Source organism: Rhamphochromis longiceps, linkage group LG17 (assembly GCF_057381845.1).
Source record: "Rhamphochromis longiceps isolate RC_006_pf linkage group LG17, R_longiceps_female_GT1.1, whole genome shotgun sequence".
Classification (NCBI taxonomy): Eukaryota; Metazoa; Chordata; class Actinopteri; order Cichliformes; family Cichlidae; genus Rhamphochromis; species Rhamphochromis longiceps.
Window position 1 is genome coordinate 43146221 of NC_140573.1, and position 18610 is coordinate 43164830.

At 40.4% G+C, this 18610-nt stretch overlaps 2 protein-coding genes and 1 long non-coding RNA gene across 5 annotated transcripts in view; 1 reads left to right on the forward strand and 2 right to left on the reverse strand.

Annotated features, from left to right (window-relative positions):
* Window positions 1-3467, reverse strand: part of tmtc1 (transmembrane O-mannosyltransferase targeting cadherins 1) — a 95843-nt gene extending 92376 nt beyond the window's left edge. For 2 of the 3 annotated variants that reach the window (XM_085387398.1, XM_085387396.1), the window contains exon 1: window positions 3022-3467. In XM_085387398.1, coding sequence (XP_085243524.1) covers window positions 3022-3317 — 296 coding nt within the window. In that variant the 5' untranslated portion in view covers window positions 3318-3467. The remainder of the gene's footprint in view (window positions 1-3021) is intronic. The other variant, XM_085387397.1, reaches the window with a different exon arrangement.
* Window positions 3468-7450: 3983 nt separating this feature from the next.
* LOC146650311 (uncharacterized) lies at window positions 7451-10477 on the forward strand. The gene is made up of 10 exons (XM_085386145.1): window positions 7451-7673; window positions 7790-7932; window positions 8109-8253; window positions 8350-8393; window positions 8536-8565; window positions 8879-8923; window positions 9733-9771; window positions 9949-9969; window positions 10070-10214; window positions 10395-10477. Exons 1-10 carry the CDS (start codon window positions 7478-7480, stop codon window positions 10475-10477), a joined length of 891 nt encoding a protein of 296 aa, XP_085242271.1. The 5' UTR covers window positions 7451-7477.
* A 1142-nt stretch (window positions 10478-11619) lies between these two features.
* On the reverse strand, window positions 11620-14242 carry LOC146650312 (uncharacterized). Its single transcript, XR_014908345.1, has 3 exons — window positions 13713-14242; window positions 13204-13381; window positions 11620-13026 (listed from the first exon to the last, which is right to left on the reverse strand). It is a non-coding gene; the product is annotated as an uncharacterized LOC146650312 (long non-coding RNA).
* Window positions 14243-18610: the final 4368 nt, after the last annotated feature.

Sequence of the window (18610 nt, forward strand, 5' to 3'; positions counted from 1 at the left end):
TAATACCTCAACTGAAGCCAATTGTACTAAATGCACTAAATGTGCACTGTTACAAGAATGTTTTTCTTTCTATTGTTTTCTATTATTTTAAGTTAAGCAGGACAGAGTTCTTTTAAAGAAAGATTTACTTATATTCTCAAAAGTTAAGCATGACAGGCTTCTGTTTAAGAAGGAGACCTGTTTTATTGTGTTAATGTTGTCATTTTGAGCTAAAAATAAATGGCTAAATGATCATTTGTTTCACATGTGTTCATATCACAAAGAATAAACATCTACTTAAATCAAATTCAAGTCAAATGGTTAAAAAAATAATTTCACACACAAAAAAAGAGCTAGAAAATTCACCACACTGGGAAGGGTGAAGACAACTGGGTCGCCCGGCCCTGGCCACGAGGTGTCCCTTATTTATTTTTCAGGGAGTTGGCAACCCTATCTGTAACTAACAAACTGCCTAATGAGGAGGAAACGTGGGGAATGATGGAAACATAGGTGAGCATTTATCTGGAGGCCATTGTGCGGACTGTTTACTCATTATGCTCTTCCTTATCAGACATTCCCACCCTGTTAAGGAAGCCCGACTGGGTACTCCCCACCCTCGCTATTTCCATCCATCGACGACCCGAGCACAACAGACCAGCCCACTCCAAAACCGCTCCAACCACTACTACATCTCCACCCATACAGTACACCTCCAACCAGGGGCGGAGCGTGGGGGTGGCTTACGGGGCTTAAGCCTGGGTTGTTTTGTCAGAAGCCCGGGGTATTTTGGAGTGTAATTTTTTCATAGTTAGATGCCTGGCTGACAACTGTATAAAACAAAAAGTACACACAATATTCGAAGCACATAGTGCACACTGTGGGAATTTACGACTGTGCGTGAATCCCCCCCTGATATTGGTATGATCCAAGCTCAGGCACTAAGCGACTGAGCGAGGGGGCGGGGCAGCTGCTGCCCGTGAGTGCGCTGTTGGAGAGACGGAGCCAGCCATACTAAGGAGAGCTTAAGTTTGACCAGGTACCAAAGCAAATCATTCGTACCGTACAAATAATGTAAATATGACGGTGAATCACGAAAGATTGATATGAAACTGATCACTTGACCAATATTACGTTACTTGCTCTTCAAGTGAATCAACAAATGGCGAAATGAAAAGCCGAACAAATGCTATTTTTTTTTAGAGAGTCTTAGCTTACGTGTGTTTATTTCATATTTTCTTACCCTCCCCGACTAAATCGGTTTCAGTTATGTACTGAAACATAAGAATGGACATTCGAGGGTTCTTTCAAAGAAAAAACTCAGGTAAATGTTATTTTATATATTATGCTTTGTATGTTGTTCAGTATATTTCTATGCAAAACAAGAGGGATTTCAGGACACAGCAGGATATTCACATTTGTAACCAGATATTTACACTTTAGGGAGAAAACAAAACATTTTTACTGTACAACATCAATTTAGAGTAAATTTTTGTTTTAGATAAATATTGAAATATATTTTGAATTAGTTAAATGTCAGAATAAAGAGAGACAGAGCTGTCTATTTATTATCACTTTCATCATATTAAGGAGTACATATACACTAAGTTTATTGTTAATTAATAAGAAAACTCCAGACGATTCCATTCTGAGCTGAAGAAGCTTCTGATAGGTTAGTAGAGTCCATGTGAGTAAACTGGTGGCACACCTGTGGATGCTTATACACCAGAAAAAGAACTGTGGAGCTCCATAAGTGTGGCTCAGTTTGAATACAATTTGGTGCCATTTGCTATTAAGAAATACAGATAGTTTCTCTCTTTACTCTTAAAGTTAACAAATATGTTTTTTATATTTATCAATCTAAAAAAATAAACATTTAGTCTGATTTTATGTTACAATTAAAAAAGTGTTTTTATCTGAAGAGTAAATATCTGGTTTCAACTGTATATTTGATGATTGTCAGCACAAAGAGGGAGAGAGAGGAGAACGAGGACAGAACAGATGAACAAGAGCAGGTGAGACAGACATGTTAGTCAAATGGTTGTTTACCAAAGGTATCACCGTATCATAGGTCCTCATGTATCTCATACCTAATGTTTCTTTTTAGGTTTGTTATTTTTCAAATTCTGTATTTATTAAGTTCTGCAGGCTTGTTTGCACAACAAGGCTAAATAATTATATAAACTTTTCTCAATCTAAATAGTGTACTTTGGTAGAATTAAAAAATAAGTGTAGTGCAGGTCTATGATGATTTTTAGTGCTATCATCTAGTTCTGATTCTGGTTCTGTCTTGGTTAAGTCCTCAGTAGTCCTGATTTTGAACTGTCCTGTTTTAATTCTGGATCAGTTCTGGGTCTGGTCGAATTGGGGTTTAGTCCTCGTGTCTTGATACAGCCCTGACCTTGTTCTGCCTTGCTGCTTAATTAAAAAACTAGTTTAAGGTGTCCTGCACATGTGATATATATTTTTCCCTATATGAAGTCATTCTTTTTTGAACAGAGCCTATTAATCTTTCAGTCATTTCTACCCCCCCCAAAAAAAAAAAAAAAAAAAAATCCCACATGCATACTACTCTTTGGGCTAAGCCCCAGGTGTTTCAAATGTCTGGCTCCGCCTCTGCCTCCAACTACACCACCAGACTTCAAGCACCTAAAAACCTGCGCAACAGGTTCCACAGATGTCTGTGCGATACGTGAAACTTGAATCAAAGTAGTAACGTGGGCTGGACGGCTGGATGTGCTGAGACAAGCTGCTCTGCACGCTCCAACTCTGCATAGAAAGAACTGGAAGCGAGACTCTCGCTGTAACATTCCTCCCGAGAAGACCCTGCCTGGTATCGGCACATAGCCGGGGTTAGCAGCGTTCGGCTATTGCAAAGTTCAGCATTTCGCTACAGCAGCCCGTCCCTACGAGGGACAGCTGGATGACGTCAGCCCGAAACACGCGTTTACATCGCGGAGCTGTCGATCCAGCAGAACGACTAGCACTAAGTGTTGCTGTTCAGAGCTCCAGGTAAGGCGGGAAGGCTGAGTTCCGAGAACTTACTTGAAGGTGAGGATGCACAGCGGTCTGTAAGACTTGTGGCTCGTGTTGTCCGCCATCCTCTTGCCCCAAAAGTCGTCGCTGAAGATGTTTCTGAGGCTGGAGCCAGGTCGGACGTCCGGATTGTTGACGATAGCCCACACATCGTCGTGCACCAACTCCCCGTGGAGAGAGTTGCTATAGCACAGGATACACAGGGCGGCCAGCGCGATGTAGCGACCCGCAGCCCACACCGTCTCCGGACGGACCGTTACCCGCGACTGCTGGCAGAATTTCTTGTCCCGTGCAGACGCTGTCATGTCGGGCCTGGCTTTCCCCGCGGCTCTGGCGGACTGAGAACGGGAGTAGCAGAGAATACGTCCATTCCACCTGGAGTGTAGCGGCTCTGTGTTCTGGGGACAGCAGGGATGGTGGAGATGTACTTTGTTGCCTTTAGGTTCTGTGGGAGAATGTCCTACTAGTAGGCCATTCCTAGTATTAGAAAATGTGAAATCGTCTTTATTGTTTTTATTTCTGTTATATTTACATTACTCTTTTCATAAATAGTTGTTTCATATTTACTATTAACAAACCAAAGAGTAATCTGTTTTGTTTACATACAAAGGTATGCACTTGATTGGTCGTTCTTGACCTTGACAACATCAAAGACAAGTACATCAGTTGCCCCCTTAGAGTCTAGTCTTTTTTGGAGGGGGAGGGGCAAAATCGCTGGCAATATCGTTATTATGTTGTTTGGTTTGTTGTAAACCTAGTGTGACTTATATTTTTGAAAACAGAACGTATGACATTGCTGCTAACAAATAAACAGACACGACAAAAGACTGAAATAAGAGGAAGAAAGGGCAAATTTTTTCCATTTACTATGTAAGAGTCTATTAATAGATGTTATTGGTGGACCAAAGGCAAGACGAAGCCTCCGTGTACGAGCTTATGTGAAGAACCTGAATGCGACATCAGCACAGATCGCGCCTGCAGACGCATGCGCAGGAGACGATACCTCTCTCGCCTTTTAAAATATCAGCCGCAGATAATTAATGCAGGCGGGGCCAAAACTGCACGAGCCCATCATTGTGAACGCGCTCACGTGAGCTGTCCTCTTGCTCCGTGCCAGCCGGACCCCAAACAGCAGAAGCGGCAGAGTCCTTCTGTACACCTTGCTGCCTCGTCACATCTGAGAAATTATTATTATTGTTAAGGGAGCATATTTTCTGATACACAGACTTTAGTTTCTAACATCTCCTGTTCAATTCTGTGCAGTATTTCTGGGTTGTTGTATTTTTGGAGGGTTGTTATGGAAGCAGACCTTTTTGGTTAATGCTAGCAGAGCTCTCACCAGCTTCAATCATCTGTAAGACATACTGCATTGTTTAATACCGCGGTCAAGTGAGCCCTCACTTACGAAGACACAGTCAAGCTAGCCGCACCGCCAGCCGCACCTAAAATGTTGCACTATTCTTATGCATATTACGGTACGGGTCTTTTGTGTCCTGACACTATTGTACTTCACAATCCACTCCCCCATACGGTAAAAAAATACATTTTTCCTGGCCAAAATATATTTCAAATATATGGTAAATATATTTTGTATTTGTGATGCTCCAAAAAAAGATATTTTTGAAATTTAAAATATATTTCTTTCAAACCAAAATACATTTCAAAAGATATTTGCGTTCAAGAAAATACATTTCCAACCTTTCAGTAGAATATATTTCAAAGTATCCCTTATCTAACCTCTTTGGACCTGGCGTCCACATATGTGGACGTCACATTTTGGGTTATTTAGACCAAAATACTCAATTTTGCTCTACAAGGGCCTGATATCCACTTCCGAGGACATTATACTGCTACTGTTCTATCAAAATTTTAAACAAATATCCTCATTTGTGGCTCTTATTTTTCTTAAAAACAAAAATAAGTTAAAAGAAAATCTGGTAATTCTTTTTTTTTTACATTCATCGGGTCCCAATATGCCCAAATATCAAAGAGAAATTAAAAATGCATGTCGTGGAAGAGTTCGGGTCTTAGGAGGTTAAAATGTATTTAGTGCCATAATTAAACAGCACTTCAAATTAAGCGAACAATCACTATGTTACAACAGTTATTATGCTCATGATTGGCTGTGTGCCACTGATGGCAGGGTTGTTGGGTGTGTAATCAGGCAGCGGAGGCGGCGTCTGGGTTCAACATTTTATTTTAGGCTTTACAGCGGAGCTCCATCTTGTTCTCGCTCTCTACTTTCTTCTTCTCCTCTTTCTCTTACCCAGCCTCATTAGCGACACCCCTGGTCTGACAGGGTAACAGCATGTACTAATTTTCTTCCCTTATTATAGAACCTTGTAAACACAACATCTCCCCCTTTTCTCAAATAATACTCTTTCCCTTGTAGCACAACCTGAAACATTCGACAGCCTTTTACTTTTGAGGGAATTAGTAACTTCAGAATAGTATTATATATATATCCTGATAAAAGAACTGTAATGGCAAAGTAAACGTGCCCCGGATCAACCCTGAATCAAAAGGAACAACCATGTGCCCTCTTCTCAGCTTATCAGAAGTCACAGCTGGAATTAAAGATAACTAATGAAACTCAAATGCACTTTCCCTTCACAGTCATTTCTCACATCTGCATATTTCTCCTTTCTTTTTACCTCTGAACTATTTCATAACAAAGTCTTTTGTCCATCTTGGTGGTTGTCTGTCCCTCTGCAGTGTGGGACGTGTAGCAGTCTGTGCTGAGCTGATGTTTTCTGTCTCTGTATCAGCTCTTTGTGTGTGTTTTGAGTTCTCTGGGACAAGTGAGAGACGTGCTGCATTCCATCTTCTCCCATCGCTGAGGATGAAAGAACTCTCACCCGTCTGCTGCTGTACCTCCAGCGGCTTGGTGTATTGTGGCTCTCCTTTTCCCACATGGAATGGCTTTCGTACTCTCACTGACGCACCCACAGTCACTTTAGTAGGTTTAGCACCTCTCTTTCTGTCTGTATAAAGTGCACTTCTTTTCTGTGTCAATGTCACTTTGGATCTGATGTGGTCATATTGTCCAGCATCCTTTGGTGGTGGCAGAATGTTGAGTTTAGTCCGCATGGCTCTTCCTCTGAGGAGCTGGAAAGGGGACTCACCGGTTGTCGCGTGGGGAGTCGCTCGATAACTTTGAAGCAGTTCTGTAACCACAGTTTTCCATGGTCGCTGAGTAGCTTGTGCTGTCTGTATGGAGTCCTTCAGTACTCTATTAAAGCGCTCCACACATCCATTTGCTTGAGGATGATAGACGCTTGTCCTGATGTGTTTTATGCCCCTTTCAGCGAGAAACTCAGCAAAGGCAGCTGAGGTGAACTGCGGACCATTATCAGTTGTAATTTCATAAGGGTTTCCTTCACGGGCGAAAATGGAAGTCAGGAATGCAATCACTGTCGCAGTTGAGGCGTTTGGTGTGAATGCGACTTCAGGCCACTTACTGAAATAGTCAACTAGTGTGATGGCAAACCTGCAGTCATAGGTTCCTTGTTGAAACGGACCAACAATGTCGACAGCAACATGTTGAAACGGACCCTCTGGGAATTTGATGGGTTGTAACGGTGCAGGTGAAACAGCTGCAGTCTTGTCACACGATTGGCAGGTTGTGCATGTGGACAATATTTCGTGGACCAGTTCATCCATGTTTGGCCACCAATATAGATCTCTCAGGCGTTGTTTGGTTCGGACCATGCCTTGATGTCCTTCATGGGCTAGGTGCACTACTTTTCCTCGCAGAGATTTAGGAACAATCAGCCGTGTTCCTCTAAATATCAGCGGTGACTCTGCTGCCAGTTCATGTCATTTTGACTCACACGTGACCTGTTGATGACATTAAAATCACATTGAAGAAAACATCGAGGATTGTAAAACAGAAACTGCAACATATAAAATAAATGTAGTGAAATATATGCTTACCGAGCAGTTTTCCAGGGAGTTCGCAAAATTGCAGCGTCTTCTTCCGCGAGCGTCTGCACACGCAATGGAGACCTTAACAAAAACTTTAAAAACTTAAACGTAAAGTCCCAAAAACGTCCGTCTTTGTACGTCACAGGATTAATCGAAAAAAAGGTACTTAAAACAATATAATATGTTTTTTCTATGAAATCTATGCTCACCAGAGATTATTCAAAAAATGCAGCGTCTTCGTTCTAGATCTGTAGGTTGTGTGAAAGTGTAAAGGTTAATGAGCGGAGCAGAGTATGCGCATGCGCGTTGCCATTGTGCTTTTTATAAATAAAGATAAAATAAAAAGTAAATATTGAAATATTCCCAAACATGTGCAATGAACGTGCAAAAAATATTAATAATAGTAATAAAAAAAATTATTAGTTGTTGTTTCTTCCCCCCCCCCCCCCCCCCTTTTTTTTTTTTTTTGAAATATAACCGATGTTTGAGGCGCAATTTCCGAATGGCCGATATACAGACGGGAAGACACAAGCGGATAATGTTTGCGTTAATTAAGTGGTCGGAAGATGGAAAGTTCTCAATTCTGCCAACTGAACACATTCGGGATTTTGATGAGGAGGAATACTTAAACGGTTTGGAGGAAAAGGACGTTTATTTGGTGGAGTGGCGACAAGGCGCCAAGGAGCCAAAAGGCGGGTGGCCGGTCTATGAAGCCTCCATCATTAAGCTAGCAGGTGCCTTTTCTCCAGTATAATATTACTTTATTGTCGCTTATTTGTTAATCAAAATATGTAACTTAATTATATTATGATGTACTTTAGCCTTTTTTATTATTATTCTGCCTCCTCAGAAAGGGAAAAAACTTTGCAAACAAAGCTTAAGGAAATCGAAGAACAACTACCCAAGCCAGAGGTGCTTAAGAGAAAAAGTAAACCTTCTATGAAACTCCTTGAGGCCACAGAGGTCACAGACGAACCGGCAGCTAAGAAAAAGGTGAGTGTTTCGCCACGCGTACACACACAGACATATATACTAATATATATATATATACCTGTTTTGTGTGTATATATATATATGTATGTGTAACCCCCCCCCCCCTAACATTTTGAGATCATTCCTTCATACAGAAGGTGGCTTTTAAAGAGAGAGTTTTTTGTTCCATTTCTTAGGCATACCCAACAGACCAACAAAACGATCTAAAGTTATGGAATGAAAAGAAACTTGAACATCTACAGCGTGTCATTAATCAGTTGAGAGAAGAGAACTCGAATCTAAAAAGAGAGAACGATAGGCTGAAAAATGAAATACTTGAAAGTAAGTACTGTACTATTGCATGTTTTATGTGTGTGTTTACACTTGTCATATACAATAACTATCAAAACCTATTCACATTTAATTTCACTTTCACAGAAATCCCACCTCTCCTTCAGGCTACACAGCATTTAATTACCAAGGTTAGAAACAAAGCACAGTTATCCTTCATTAATAATCACTAATTACAATGTTCCACATTTCCTTGCCTTTTTAATCATTTTGAGGCCTTTTGGAGTTTTTTTGGGGTTGTTTAGCAGTAATGTTTGTGCCTATTTATTTTAGCCCATGAAAATGAATGCAGATCTTCCTGACGTAAGTAAAATCTAATTAATTTTTTGTCATTACCATTAATTTTGTTGCTTTGTTGTTTTTGTGCAGTTTGCAATCATATAAACCTAACAAGCATCAGTCAGCAGTGTGCCTAACCTAAACAGATTCTTGCTTTATTCACATATGTAGTTATATGTACTTGTACATTGTACCTAGGGTTGCGACGACTTGGCACCGCCCCATTGTTGTGACAGCCCTGATTGTACTTGTACACTGCATCGGAACAGGGAACAGTCTGCCACATTAATGTATTTTTAAATGACTTGTTTCTAATACATCAGTTTTTCTCTTACAGATGTCAAAGTCTCAACCTGATGCTGCCCTCCCTCATCCTCCTAAAGTAAGTATTAGTTGTTGTGGTTTTTTACGCAGTGTCTGTGTCACGTGATATTATGTCACATGCTAAGCATAACTATTGAAATAATAACTGTTTTATAACAGATTTTCCCAAACACTAGCTATGTTTGTTGTCATTCAGACCAGTACTACTGGTTAGACATTGCTTAATAAGGATTGTGTTTTTTTAGCTGCCATCACCAGTGTGTGAATGGGTTGATGACTGAATGTGTAAAGCGCTTTGGGGTCCTTAGGGACTAGCGCTATACAAATACAGGCCATTTACCATATAATTGATATTCCCGATTAATTTCTCATCTCTGATTGAATGCCTTTGTTTGTTTGCCTTTTTTTGACCATAACAAGACATTTTTGCAGGATATATATGGTGAATTTATATGCATAGATACCGTCGTAGTGCTTGACACATGCACAGAGCAGTAGATGGACTAGTAGGGAAATAATTACAATCATGATGTTGATTGCTGATGTCAGTATATATATTTTAGAGGAATGTTTTGTTTTTCACCCAAAATGAACTATATTCTTCAGAAGAGATTTTTTACCCCACTGGATTCTTATATATTGTTGTTTTTTTTTGCTTGTTTGTTTGTTTGTTTTTTCTCCAGAACATGTATGCTGTACCTATTTACTTGAATTGTATAGATATATTTACGTCATCAAAATATGTCACATGACTTACAAGGTTTAGATTGTTGTGCAACATTGTCACATTCTGATATTTATTCAGTGGTTTTATGGCAGTCAATGCTATGTGTATTTTTTTTAATCTTTAAATATTCTCCTTTATAGGTGCCCAACTCTTCATGCAAAGCGTCTGGGGATTCTAAAGTAAGTATTTTTGATTCTGCTTTGTGCCACCGCGAAATGTCAATCTTTCTTATTAAAGTGTAAAGACTCAATCATCTAAGTTATTCTGAGTTCTTCCTTCTTTCATTTAGTTTACCAGTAATACTCTGTCTGTAACAACATTGTTGACTTCATATGTATGTGTTTATTTATTTAAAGGGTTCCAGTGATGCTGAATATGTAAGTAATTTTGCTGAGAATTTAGGTAGGTGCAAACTCAAATGTGTTTTTTAAAAACAATTTATATTGAAACACTCTTTTTATGTGATTGCAACCACAGGTGGAGTTAGCACATGCTACAGGGATAAAAATTCTGAAACATCAGTGGGCTACTGCTCTTCAGGCCCAAACACCCACTTTAATGGTGCGTGTTCTTCTGATGGCCGTCTTCCCACTGGAGGTTTTGATCCAGAGCAATTTAAAAGGTAAACAGCTTTGAAACTTAGTTCCAATGGTTAGCTAATAGTATTTTAAAAAGCCTACTTCTCTGTCACCAGTTTCTTTACCAAAAAGCATAATATTGTAGTTCAAATGTTTAGATGAACAAAGATCAGATTTTTGGAAATGTAACTAGCCAGACACTCAAATGTTAATGCTTTTTATAGGAGGACACAGCAAAACAGACATCGGCGCAGAGCGAAGAACTGCCCTTGATAAAGAAACCATGACAGCCATATATAGTAAGTGAAGACTGTGTATCTAAAATTGCATACTGCACAAGTAACTCACTTTGCAACAATAAAAATTGCACAGATAGGTGATGAAGCATTGAAGTGGTTGGACTCAGACAAAGAAGGTCAACAGATTGAATGCTGGAGAGTAAGGATAGATGACCAAAAGGGGTGTTAGTATTACTGTAATGTGAACTGGATAGACTTTCCATCGAGGGGAAAAAAAAAGGTAAAATTATGTGGAAAATATATCTGTATCTCTATAAACTCTATAGATATATATTAATATATATATAAAATATAAATATATTTTGAAATGTATTTTAGCGCATATATTTTTTGGCCAATTTTTGTATATTTTGAAATATATTTCAAAATATTTTTTTTTACCGTATGGGCCCAGTTTTGGTTCATCTCCACTTTTCACCCTGTGATCCACAGCCCAAATTACTGTACGATTCAGAGAAAATTAACAGTAAACTTTACCCAATATACAGTACTGTACTTTTATTATCCTCATCTTTGAGCTCAGATTACACAAAAACTGTAAGAGGTGACACTGATATTTCTCTAGATTCTGGCTCTAGGCCATCTCCACTTTTTACCCAGTGATCTACCCCAAATTACTGTATGGTTTTCCAGAAAATTAATACTAAAATTTACCAGATTTACAGTACTGTACTCTATATATTCTCATCTTTGACATCAGATTACAGGAAAACTGTAAAAGGTGACACAGATATCTTACTGGATTCTGACTCTGGGTGACCCCCACCCTTCACCTTGTGATCCACGCCCAAAATTACTGTACAGTTTTCTGATAAAATTATAACCTAATCCATTACTGAACAAATACTAAAACATAATATATATACACTCAACAAAAATATAAACGCAACACCTTTGTTACTGCTCCCATTCCCCATGGGATGGACGTAGAGATCTAAAATTCATTCCAGATACACAATATAACCATCCCTCCCAAACAGTGGTCACAAATCAGTCCAAATGTGTGGTAGTGGGCACATCTGCTATACTGAGATAATCCATCCCACCTCACAGGTGTGCCACATCAGGATGCTGATCTGACATCATGAGTAGTGCACAGGTGTACCTCAGACTGCCCACAACAAAAGGCCATGAACACAGGTCATGAACTGTGGGTACCGGTATGAGGAGAGAAGGGGGACAGGACTGGATGGTGGGTTAAGGTTAGGATTTGGTTGGGGGAGGGAATTGCTAAAAGTCCTCATCTCGTCTTCAAATCCCTTCTTTCCTGTATTAAGGAGAATCCTGCGACAGTCCGTTCAGACCCCTCCCTGCCTGAGGAGGGGTCTGAACCGGGTCGGGTAGAAGCTGGAGTGGAAAATGGGTTAGGGTAGAAAGGGAAGGGTGAACTGCCAGACAGTCACACAAAAAGCAAGCATCTCCTCCTTGCACTGAAGTGGCTGCAATCAGCTGGAGGTCCAGGCTCCAGTGGATGAGGGTACAGGTACTCAACAGGTACAGGGGGCAGCCACGGCATGTTGGTCATGAACTGTTGAGATGGAGATGAATGGCTGCTGGGGTAAAAACCAAACAACCCAACTATGGAAGGCTCCTCACATACCCTCGAGGATACTGGGCAAACCCCACTCAATGAGGGCACCTCAAGAGCCGAAAGAAACATCCAAAATTATTGTTTTATATTATATTATTTTATATTATATTATATTGTTTTATAAAAAAAGCAAGAAAAATCTTTTCATTTCAGACTGTTGAGGCACACTTGGTTGAGTGGAGCTTCAGTGGCACTGTAAACTATCTGAAAACACATTCACTTCAGTAATTATAATCTTTTAAATGGAAGTAGATCAAACAAGCAACAAGAAAAACTACTCTCGTTCAGTGTAACAAAAAGCACTGTAACAGCTTCATATAGCAGAAGCTTCTCCTGACCACTGGAGCCTAGCTGATTCTATAATGAACAGAATAAACAATTATTGAAAGAAGAAGAACTTATTTCTGTCCAAAGGACCCGCTGAGCATTGGAACTTAAGAAAGGTGAATCACACCACTACTCTCCTCCCACTTTTCAAGGCTTATGGGGATGCCTCATTTACACACTGGTTCCACTGTTCTAACATACACATTGCTGCTCTACTAGTCGAGTGAATGTTGTCCTTCTGTGCCGAATATCACAGTAGGAAGTGCAGGAATCTGTTCATCTAAACCTGTAATAAAGTTGTTAAGATGCAACATTGTGGCTTGTTCTTTACAAATAAGGGCCTTAGAAAGATTGCTGACTGCTCTGCCTTTAATCCCATTTTCAGCTCCATCACTGGTATTCAGTCCAAAGTTATAAAACCAGATTTTCCACAGGGTGCTTTCTCCAGCTGGGCCTCACCGGGTGGCAACATTTCGCTCATGGAAATCTGTCGATCTGTACCCCTCTGCTTTATAGGACGGAGGAGTCTGTGCACATAGGAGTCACCGATGATCACAGATATTTTCTTCACATGAAGATTCCAGTCCTGCAGTTTCCTCTGTGTGTTGGGGTCTCTCGTTGGAGTGCAGACCTGTTGTTCTGGTGAGGATGGTGAGGAAGGAAGACAATAAGAGGAGGAGTCCTCTGTTATTCTTGTTTGGAGGCAGGTCTGCACACAAGGTTTCAATCTGTGTAGGTTTGTGAGTGTAACTCAAAGCTGTATTGTTTCAGTGAGGGGTTGACACGGTTATTCAGCTGTGTCGTTTCCCTGCTCACCTGTGGCTGTTGTTCTGGTTTACAGGGTGTGTCACTGCTGATGTGGTAGCTGGATTCCAGTCTGCTAGCTTGGCTATAACCACCGCCTGGTTCTGGTCCAACGACTCGGGCTGGAGACGGCGGCCCAGGTTCCATTTCTCCCAGGATGCTGCCATCTCAAAGGGGCCTCTCTAGAGAACTGAAAACAAATTTTAAACTCATACTCTATGCTTTGGTTATAATAGTCATGAAGGATAAAAATTGATCTCTGAGCCGAGTTTTTAGCATCTCCTCAATTAGAGTCTGTGTCCTTCTATTGAGATAGCTGGTCTAATCAAAGTTACTAAATTTGTGGTTATTTTTATTCAGAGATTGATGATAACGGTCTTCTGAAACATTTTTCTGATGATCAACCGCTTTAATAAGTCTGTAAATTTTGCAAACTTTAATAAAAAAAAAAGTGTGGATCATCCGATTGTACTCTATTCCTCCGAGGTTCAGCTCTTTCATTCAGGGTGGATTTTACATACCGTTTGTCTCTGGCCACTCCTCGTTAAAATCTCCGATCTCCACCAGTCTGTACAAGGTAACAGATCGTGTTGTTTTTTCATGTTAGGCTTCTTCTGGGTTAGGCCTTCCTGTTGTTCATGGTGGAAGATGGGTGCCTTTGTTGACCTAGGAGGGATAGCTGGAGACAGGTATTCTGAAATTGCCTTCTTTATTTTTTTTAACGTAATTTGAGATGGGCTACGTAAAAGGTATTTGCACATACCAAGGCAACTCTTTGGATTCCCCGTCCATAAACATCTGACAGTTCTGAAACATGGTTTTTTCCACACAGAGGATGGGAGAGGAGGAGGGGTGAGGAGGGGAGAGCTGGATGGGGAGGGTTCTGTGGGTTCATAAAATGGAGGTGGTCTGGTCTGATGGATTCCTCAAGCAAACGTGTCTGGTGGCAGTTTTATTTTCACCTAAATAACATTTGGGTGGGAGGAATCGGATCCACCGCAAGGCTTCTTTTTAAACAATTTTTCCCCGTTGTCGTAGCCGTTAACTTTTTAAGTGTTGTGTCTATCCCGGTATTGTTTAGTGGAAGTTCTCAACAAGAGAAAACATTTGCCAGTGAAATAATAAACCATGTTTTAATAGTATTGATGGTTAAAAATAAACAAATACAATTGATAGATAACATATATAAATAAAACCATAGTCATTAACTTTGTTTGTAGTGTATATACACACGCATGCAATCTTTTATACACTATTTTACAAATTCAAGGAGTTCATATACTTAATATAAGGATGGATAAATACATAATAAATAAACTATACTTATTGTATTGTTTAAATGCTATACAACGTTATAAACATATACAATACATTTTTTTCCATTTATTTACCACTGTAAATGTTCTATGTACCACTTAGGATTTATGTCAACTTCTCATCTCTATTGGCAGGTTAAACATCTCTATGGATGAGCTTTATGAAGAGTGTGTCACTGCAACCAGCCTTCTGAAGCACCTCACCAAAGAACATCAGGAGAAGGAAAAGTGGCAGTCCAAGGGAACAGCAGAGAAGTGGATGGAAATTCTTCAGGCAGCTGACCTCCCCAATATGCAGGCTGTTGTATCCTTTGTACTCAGCATCCCATCTTCCACTGGGTTTGAGGAGAGGATTTTCTCTCTTATGAAGAATAAGTGGACTGATGTGCGGAAAAAATGTTCTACTGAATTAATTAGAAGTGAGCTCATTGTCAGTCTAAATTATGATATGTCTTGCTCAGAGTTTTACTCTGCAATCCTGAACGACAAACAACTCCTAACTGCAGCAAGAGCTAAAAAAAAAAACACAAATGGAAAAAGTAGTCTGTTTCCACATAATGTAGCATTGAGCTTGAGTTCATGAGTTTGTTGGATTTTTTTTACTTCAACTTTCAGCTACAGTCAAGGCCTTTGAGGCACAGATGTTGTGTTTACAGGTGTTCCACAGACTGTTTTTTTTTTACTTTTCTAATTGCACTAAATGTGCACTGTTACAAGAATGTTTTTCTTTCTATTGTTTTCTATTAATTTATATAATTTTAGGTTAAGCAGGACAGAGTTCTTTGTGTTAATTTTGTCATTTTGCACAAAAAGTGAAGCGTACCAGTCTTTCGTTTAGGAAAGAGACCTATTTTATTGTGTTAATGTTGTCATTTTGCGTTAAAAATAAATGGATAAATTATCATTTGTTTGCCATGTGTTCATATCACAAAGAATATGCATCTACTTAAATGAACTTCAAGTCAAATGGTTAAAAAAATAATTTCACACACAAAAAAAGAGCTAAAAAAAAATTCACCACACAGGGAAGGGTGAAGACAATTGGGTCGCCCGGCCCTGGCCACGAAGTGTCCCTTATTTATTTTTCAGGGAGTTGGCAACCCTACTTGGAATTGAAAAATGCAAATGACCAAAAATGGTCCCACAGTCAAATTTCATGTTTGTGTAATTTTAGACATTGAAGTTCTTCTTGTGAATAACCTTTTGAAAAAACAAGTAAACTTCAAAACTTATTTCTACATTGAGAAACACTGCCTATAAAAGGGCAACACTTCTCAGTTCACTCATTTTGGACCTAACATTCAGACCATCAACATCTCTCTACATTGGGGATTTACCTGCAACACTTCTCAGTTCACTCATTTTGGACCTAACATTCAGACCATCAACAGCTCTCTTCATTGGGGATTTATCTTCTTTGGACCTTAAGGTAAGTTCAGTAATTTTTGGTGTGTGTGTGTGTGTGTGTGTGTGTGCACTTACTTGCAGTGTGTGTGTGTTAGTGATGGGATTTCCGGCTATCCTGGAGCACTTCTGTTGTCTTTTGTACGTGTTTTGAGTTTTTATGTGCTTCTGTTTTTACGTGTTTACATGTGTTTTGGAGTTTTTACGTGTTTTTGAGTTTGTACGTGTTTTGGACTTTGTACATGCTTCAGAGTTCGTACGTGATTTGAAGTTTGTATGTGCTTTGTCTTTAGGGGCCACCGTAAATATACTTTTATTTATTCAACTTCTGTTGTCTTTTGTACGTGTTTTGAGTTTTTACGTGCTTCTGAATTTTTATGTGTTTTCATGTGTTTTGGAGTTTTTACGTGTTTTTACGTGTTTTGGACTTTGTACATGCTTCAGAGTTCGTACGTGATTTGAAGTTTGTATGTGCTTTGTCTCTAGGGGCCACCGTAAATATACTTTTATTCATTCACTCTACATAAAATGTAATAAATAAATCATATAAAAAAAAAATCAACTATTCACATTTAAACTTTCAACTATTTAAATTTTCAGCTTTTTCCTTTTACAAATTTAAAGTGAAAACAACACAAAACACTGCAAACCACAACACAGTGCACTTACCTGCTGTGTGTGTGTGTGTACACTTACCTGCTGTGTGTGTGTTACCTGATTTTATTGTGTGTACTTACCCAATTTTTTTCTTTTTACTTACCAGATTCCACCAGCCATGGAGGATGTTGCTAGGGAGAACATGGATGATTTGGCCACAGCATTTTTGAGTTCCTCCAGTGTTTCAGATTTCCTTACTGACCCAGAGATCCTCATTCCTCTGCAGGCTAGTACTGTTGACAATGCTGATGAGCAACTAGATGCTGAGTTCGATTTTGATGGCATCGTAATCGAACTGAAATGGCTGGAAAGGTTGAAGCTGTTGTTTTCAAAGTTCAACCTTTCTCTCTACCGAATCCAACAACTGCGCAATTCTTAGCATTTAATCAAGAAACATTTTGATCTAACCAAGTTTTCCATGCAAGGCCTGGAAGTGCTACACAAGGTTCGAGGCATCGACCTTATTGAGCTGGACGAAGGATTTAAATTGCATGTTGTTGCAATTCCCAGATCCCTTGTTAGGGTGGACAAAGCCTTTCAGTCCCCGGGATATTTTCTCACAGAAACCATTGAACTCATCAATGGTATGATGGTCAACTTTGTGGAGAGTCTTAGAACCCTCCCAGTGGGAGATCTTGATCGACCCTCTGTACAGAAGACAGTCCTGCAGAACAAAGGGTACATGAATGTCCTACCTCAGGATCAAGAGTTCGTGCTTTGCACTATTGACCAGTCCAAGGATTTGTTGCATGAACATCCGACATTGGATCTCCATTTTTTTGTTTACAAGTTTGGCCAAAAGTCACGTGAACCACTCATTTTATCCAAAATCACGGATTTCCAGAACATCGTTCGGTGTTCTCTGCATGTGGCGTGCAATTTGATTCCAGATGACACCAACACCCAATTTTTTTGGTCTAGAGCTGGTTTACAGTTGTTGGTTGGGCCAAGAGCAAAACTTTTCACCGCCATGTCCATGCACGAGTGTGCAAACTTTCAGACAGTGCTGGATCAACATGGGCTGGATGTTGCTCCAGCTTTGGCTAAAATTGCCAGACTGCCGTTTGTCACCTTTTGGCAGTTTTACGTGGCCAGTCCACACACCCACTATCAATCAACTTTCCGACACCCAGTAAGTGGGTTGATAGTGAATTGTGGGCTGAGCCACCCCAACTACCAGAAAGCTATTCACACGCGTGCGGAGGATTACTACGTCACATCTTATGAAGACCCTAGAGCGGCTCTTCCTCAACCTCCTCCGACCACAGGTACAACATGCCCAGGACCCACTACAGTTTGCATACAAGGCGGGTGTCGGAGTGGAGGATGCCATCCTGTACCTCCTACACAGAGCCCACTCACACCTGGATGGGGGAAAAGGCACGGTCAGGATCCTGTTTCTTGACTTTTCCAGTGCCTTTAATACCATCCGGCCCTGTATGCTTCAGGAAAAACTGAACAGGATGGAGGTGGACCCCTGCCTGTTGGCTTGGATCTCCGACTACCTCACCGACAGACCACAGTACGTCAGGCTGAAGGACATCACGTCTGACACTGTGGTCAGCAGCACAGGAGCACCACAGGGAACTGTGCTGTCCCCTCTTCTCTTCACCCTGTACACCTCTGACTTCTGCTACAACTCTGAATTATGCCACATTCAGAAGTTTGCAGACGACACAGCCATCATGGGGTGTATCTGGAATGATCAGGAAGAGGAGTACAGAAGTCTGGTGAGGAACTTTGTCGCATGGAGTCACACAAACCACCTGCAACTCAAACCTCAAAGACTAAGGAACTGGTTGTGGACTTCGGGAGGTCTAGAGCAGGTCCACTACCGGTTCAGATAGAGGGGGAGGAGGTGGAGGTGGTCAACAAGTACAAGTACCTCGGGCTGTGGGTGGACAATAAACTGGACTGGTCATGCAACACAGAGCACCTGTATAAAAAAGCCCAAAGCCGACTGTACTTCCTCAGGAGGCTGAGGTCTTTTAACATCTGCAGGAAGCTCCTGAGGATGTTTTACCAGTCGGTGGTTGCTGGAG

What these genes read in the sequence shown, in the direction of transcription:
- LOC146650311 (XM_085386145.1), top strand. Translation starts at nt 7,478, where the DNA reads ATGTTTGCGTTAATTAAGTGGTCGGAAGATGGAAAGTTCTCAATTCTG. An exon ending in TGAATGCAGATCTTCCTGAC is followed by an intron (nt 8,566 to 8,878) that starts GTAAGTAAAATC and finishes TTTCTCTTACAG; the next exon opens with ATGTCAAAGTCTCAACCTGA. An exon ending in CCCTCCCTCATCCTCCTAAA is followed by an intron (nt 8,924 to 9,732) that starts GTAAGTATTAGT and finishes TCTCCTTTATAG; the next exon opens with GTGCCCAACTCTTCATGCAA.